General features: G+C 63.9%; 1 protein-coding gene across 1 annotated transcript; it reads left to right on the top strand.

The window, feature by feature from the left end:
* Positions 1-331: 331 nt before the first annotated feature.
* Positions 332-3679, top strand: NRTN (neurturin). Its single transcript, XM_004689312.2, has 2 exons — positions 332-565; positions 3116-3679. The coding sequence occupies exons 1-2, from the start codon at positions 397-399 to the stop codon at positions 3538-3540; spliced, it is 594 nt and encodes a 197-aa protein (XP_004689369.1). The 5' UTR covers positions 332-396; the 3' UTR covers positions 3541-3679.
* Positions 3680-5578: the final 1899 nt, after the last annotated feature.

Below are 5578 nucleotides of genomic sequence, written 5' to 3'. Positions count from 1 at the left end.
TCATCTCTTCCCCCCAAGCTCTCTGGGCTGCCCCCGCCCCCCCCCACCCCCAGGCCCTTGGCTGATCGGCAGCCGGCTCGCCCCGCAGGGTTTCGCACTAGCTGTTCCCCTGCCTGAGATGCCTTTCCCTTCTGCCTCTCCAGCCCCTACGTCTGTGCAGGCCTCAACTCTCAGTCCTCTGGAGAGCACTGTGGAACCCCCAGAAAGGGGCTGTTCTGTCCCCCGGGCACAGTGCCCACCGCCTCCTTATTAGCGTTTTCCGCCACTTTGTTCAGTGATTGATCGCTGAGCAGGAGCGGTTCAAATCAGGGGCTTCACTCTGTCCCCCGTGCTTGGCCCGTTGCCTGACAGACCGAGCGGCCGTCTGGCTGACCACCCTGCGCCTGCAGGCCGAGGATGCAGCGCTGGAAAGCGGCGGCCCTGGCCTCGGTGCTCTGCAGCTCCGTGCTCTCCATCTGGATGTGTCGGGACGGCCTGCTGGTCAGCCACCGCCTGGGACCCGCACTGGCCCCCCTGCGCCGGCCGCCTCGCTCCGTGGACGCCCGGATCGCCCGCCTAGCCCAGTGTAAGCCCTGCAGCCCATCTTGGGCCGGACACCCCCAGCACAGGGGCGGCCGTGATGGTGGCACTTGGGACGGTGGATCGAGGTCAGAGGCTTTTTTTAGACGTGGGTAGAGGGAGGGTGCAAATCCCCCCAGCGGCCTGGCATGGGTGGCGGGATGGCTGCTGAGAACTGGGGTCTTTCGGCTCAGCTGTCACAAGGAATTAGGCTCTTGCTCGAAGGGACCAGGGGGCCAGATGGAGATTAGACCTGGGCATTCGGCCCAGGGTGGCCCCCGCAGTGCAGTGGTGGGGGGTGAGGGGAGAGGGAGACGGGTCTGAGGCTCCAGTCATCTTCCTTCATCTTCCTGGGTGCACAGGGCTCGAGGCACAGAGAGGGGGAAAGAGAAAGGGTAGGAGAGCCACGGGGAGGCGGGAGGGGACATGAAAATGCCCATGGGGCACAGCCACTCACCCCGTCGCCCCTGGGTTGGACCCCCAGCTTCGGTGTGGCCCCCACCTTGGGAGTGTGTGTGGCCATCCATGTGTCCACGCGGTGCTGGGCTCAGATGCACGTGGCATGCCGGTGGCCCTGGCCATCACCACGGTATGCATACCGACCACACAGTCCTTCTTTCCTGCTTTCTCAATGGACAAGGGTGGCCTCAGACTCCCACTTCACCTGCTACTCCCCCGTCCTCCCCTGCAGGCCACAAAGCCCTTCTTCCTGGGACGCTGGGTCCAAGGCTTGGGCGGGGCTCTCAAGGTAAACACTCTAGAACCCGAGACAAAGCACAAATGGCAGGATTTCAGGCCCTGGGAGTGTCTCAGCCCATGGGTGGGTGCCGGCCTGCCCTGCACCCTGCCCTGGGCCCAGCCCTAGTGCGGGAGGGAGCAGCCACTAATATCCCGAAGCCCTGTGTTCTGAGTCCTGCGCTGATGGTGCAGTTGTTGTGTTTCAGACCCCACCTGGAGCCAGGTCTGCTGGGGGGCACTTTGCTCCCCAGTTACTCCAGATACACACCTTTTGGGGGGTCCACACTAAATGGTGGAATTTTGGGCACCAGAAGTGGTTCCACCCAATCCCAAAGCACAGTGCTGGCCAAGCCTGGACTTGGAAGACACAGTCACCCCCTTCTTCCCTCTCTCCCAGCTCCACCCAAAACCTGGGTTCTGCAAGCCTCCTTGAGCAGACAGAGAAACTGAGGCACACAATCTACCTGGAGTTGTGCAGACTGACAGGGGAGCTAGGCTCAGGATGCGGACTGTCAGCCTGCGGACTGTCAGCTTTCGGAGACCAGCTGTGGGAAAAGTCACCCCCCGGGGTGACAGACAGCCTCCCCCCCACCCCCACCTTGGGCCTCCCAGTGAGTTATTTCTTTTGACGCCAGGTGCACCAGCCTTAGGGGCAGGCGGGGGCTGAACTCAGGATTTCCTCTCCAGACCGCGAGGGTGCTTAGGGGCTGGGAGCGCCCTGCCTGCGCCCCAATGTCTGGGCTGCGGAGGGTTGAGGCAGGAACCTATTTGGGAAATAAATTGAGGCTTCGTGGTTCTGGGAATCTGTGACTAGGGGCGCCTCCTGGCAAGTGCAGGACAAGAGGGTTTGACTTAGGTAAAACTTGGGGCACCAGGGAGGTGGGAGGAATGCTGTTTGGGCTTGTCTCTCTTTCCCACCTGCTAATTGTGTGGCCTGAGGCAGTCTCTGCCTTTTTAAGTGCCCCGCTGGCTCACTTGTGATGTGGGGGTGGCCCCGACAATAGCTGCTGCACCCCATGAGGTGGCATCCCCACACTGGCCTCAGAGCCTGCTTCTCCTTTGTATTCTGCCAAGTTCAAATGCCCTCCACCACAAAGGCACCCACCGCAAGACCCCCCCCCCCCCAGACTGCCCCTGTGCAGAAGATGCTGCTGAGTCTCCGTGAGACTTAAATAATTGTGCCAGTTTGGCTTTGGGCATGGGGAAACTGGTGGAGGCTCTGGCTAGGGACCCCAGAAGTGACCTAGAGATCCAGGAAAGCTCAGCCAGATGTGAGGGGCTGGGGACATGGGGACAGCCTACCCAGGACGGTGTGCCAGAGCCTCAGGGCAACCCAGCCTTAGGGCAACCCAGAGATGGGGTGAACGCAGCCAAGGGTTCAGTAAGGACACAGGTTTTTGGGTCACCACACCCTTTCTTTTCCCACAAAGGGGTGGGTTCAGCTCAGTGAAAAGGGTGAACTCCCCAGAGAAGCCCTGCGTGGCGATGGGGACCACAGAAAGTCTGGAAGGGCTCGGAGGGAGTGACAACCCATCAGCTCAGGGTAAGGTCGGTTGGCTGGAAAGTGGCCCAGGGAACCCAGAAAGGGTGAGCCAGGTTCTGAGCAGCCCAACATAGGATACAGAAGAGGGTGTTGGTAGTCCTGGGGATCCCACTGTAGGGGGAGTCTGGATATGCAGCGCCCTCCCCCGACTCCCCCACACCGCCTAGAGAGTACATGACAGAAAAATGGGGTGGGGCGTTGCTAGCGCCCCGCAAGGGACCAAGGCAGCAGGCACCCTCCCACTCACCCACCCTCACCCCTCTCTTTCCCCGGCAGACCGCGCACTGCTACAGGGAGCGCCGGACGCAGTGGAGCTTCGAGAGCTGACACCCTGGGCGGGCAGATCCCCGGGTCCGCGCCGGCGCGCGGGGTCCCGGAGGCGGCGCGCGCGCGCGCGGTCGGGGACGCGGCCTTGCGGGCTGCGCGAGCTCGAGGTGCGCGTGAGCGAGCTGGGCCTGGGCTACGCGTCGGACGAGACGGTGCTGTTCCGCTACTGCGCGGGCACGTGCGAGGCGGCCGCGCGCGTCTACGACCTGGGGCTGCGGCGCCTGCGCCAGCGGCGGCGCGTGCGGCGGGAGCGGGTGCGCGCACAGCCCTGCTGCCGCCCGACGGCCTACGAGGACGAGGTGTCCTTCCTGGACGTGAACAGCCGCTACCACACCGTGCACGAGCTGTCGGCGCGCGAGTGCGCCTGCGTGTGACCCTACCTCACCCGGCGCGGCTGGACGGCGGCCGCGCCCCTGCAGCGCCCGCCTGGCAAGACCCACCACAGACTGCCCCAGCGCAGCAGCCGCCGCCCCGTCGCGGCCCGAGACGCCCACGATAACTGTGCGGAGATAAAGTGTGGAAAATTGAGCTCGGGTCGTGATTCTGCGCACGGAGCGGTGCCCCCCGCGCTGAGGGGCTTCGGGGTGGGGGCAATGGCGCCGTCGCCCCTGGAAAGGGGGACACGGGCGTGCCACCTGCACGGAGGTGGAAGGATCCCGTTTACGTGGCGCGCACGGGAAGTAGAGGGGCCTGTTTCTAGAGGCTGAAAGGCGAGTGCGGGGAAGCGGCGGTGTTGGCCAGCACCAGCCTCCCCGCCCCTCAGTGTCTGTGCCCCCCATGCCATCTCGCACCCGCACCTGCCCACCAGGTGTGCTGGAGGGGGAGGCGAGCCCCGATGCAGACGAAGGGACTGAGGTCCAGGCAGACCCTGCTCCTGCTCCTGGGGCCAAGTTGGGCTTGGTAGAGAGTAGAGTCACTCAGCACAAGGGAAGCAGATCAAACTGGCCCCCGCAGGCTGGTCAGCCCCGAGCAGGGTGAACTCGTAGCCACTATCACCTTTCACCGGCTAAAAATACAGACATTTTGCCTGTTTCCCTGTGGGGATAAGTCTGGGGCAGGCGCCAGCCCCCTCCAGCCAGAAACCTGGGCCTGCCTGGCCACAACTGAATCCCCAGAGACCGAGGGGCCCGTAAAATCCCTGGCCAGAGCAGGAGGGGGAGTTTACAACGAGCCCCCACGGAGGATGGAAAAAGCTCCGCGCGGTGTTTATATTGTCCATGGTGTCACCTTGATGCTTGGCAGGCCCGGACAGCTCTGCGTGTTGGGTTCCCAGGGCCTGGCGGGGGGCTTCGGTGGCAGGGCCCCTCGTCTCAGGAGGGAGGCAGAGAGGCCTAAAGAGGGGTGTTGTGAGCCAGGGCGGGACCCCTCCTTTCCTGCCCTTCAGACTGGGAAGAGGGGTCTTGGGGTGTACAGTTACCCCCCCACACACACAGCTTCCTGAAGGTATAGTCCCTCCTCTTCCCTCTGCTGCATGAGGAAGGCACCTGAGGGGTGGAGGGCGCCTGCCCCCCAGACTGGAGGCTCTTGCGCCCCTTCCCTCCTCTGCTGTTCCCCTAGACTGGACACTTTCTCACAAGTCTGATCTAAGGATCAGCGCCCCTCCCAGACCCGGTCCCCACCAGTCTGGGGTGAACAGAAGCTGCCGGGGATCCGCCGTCTCCTGCCGGACTCGGCTGCAGCTGGAGACACACAGGCAGCTAACAGGCAGGACTTCCACGGAGCTGCGAGCGGGGCCTGGCGGCCGGGCCCAGCGTGTGGGTGGTCTGCTTGGAAGGCAGAATCAGGACCGTGGCTGGCTGGCTGGGGTTCCCACCCACCCCACAATCTTCTGACGGGTTCCTCCACCATTTGGGCTGACTCAGCCTGGTGGGTCAAGAGGCCAGAGTCCCCAGATGCTGTGAAAGCCAAGACTCAGTTTCCCCACCCTAGACGGTCCTGAGGGAGGAAAGTCGCCCAGCCCGTGACACACAGTGGGGACACGGAGCTGCAGCCCAGGCCTGTGGCCCCCGAAGCTTGGCCGCCTTGATGTGTTTGTGCGCATGAGAACAAACCCTTCCCGGGCCTCTCGGGACCTCGCTTCCCGGCTCCCACCGATCCGGCATCCCAACCGCGGGCACTGGCCCAGCCCACCAGAGAATTGGAACGTAAACAGAGCTGCCCCGCAGACCCCTGGGCTGAGCCCCTCCCCCACCCCCAGGGTCGATTCTGCCACCCACACAGGGCTACAGACGGATCACACGCAGACCCCCACGCCGCACAGTCGTCACGCACACGCAGAGGGGCAAAGTCACTGCCCATCCGCACGGCACAGGGGTCACACGCACAGCCACACACGCCCAGGCTACTGGCCACTACATGGCCATCCCTGGTCGCATGCACTGTCACAGGCGCACACAGCACCACTATCCCTGC

Source organism: Condylura cristata, unplaced genomic scaffold, assembly GCF_000260355.1.
Source record: "Condylura cristata isolate star-nosed mole 26May11 unplaced genomic scaffold, ConCri1.0 scaffold00025, whole genome shotgun sequence".
Classification (NCBI taxonomy): domain Eukaryota; kingdom Metazoa; phylum Chordata; class Mammalia; order Eulipotyphla; family Talpidae; genus Condylura; species Condylura cristata.
Note: the sequence above shows the minus strand (reverse complement) of the source record. Positions and strands in the feature narration are given on the sequence as shown.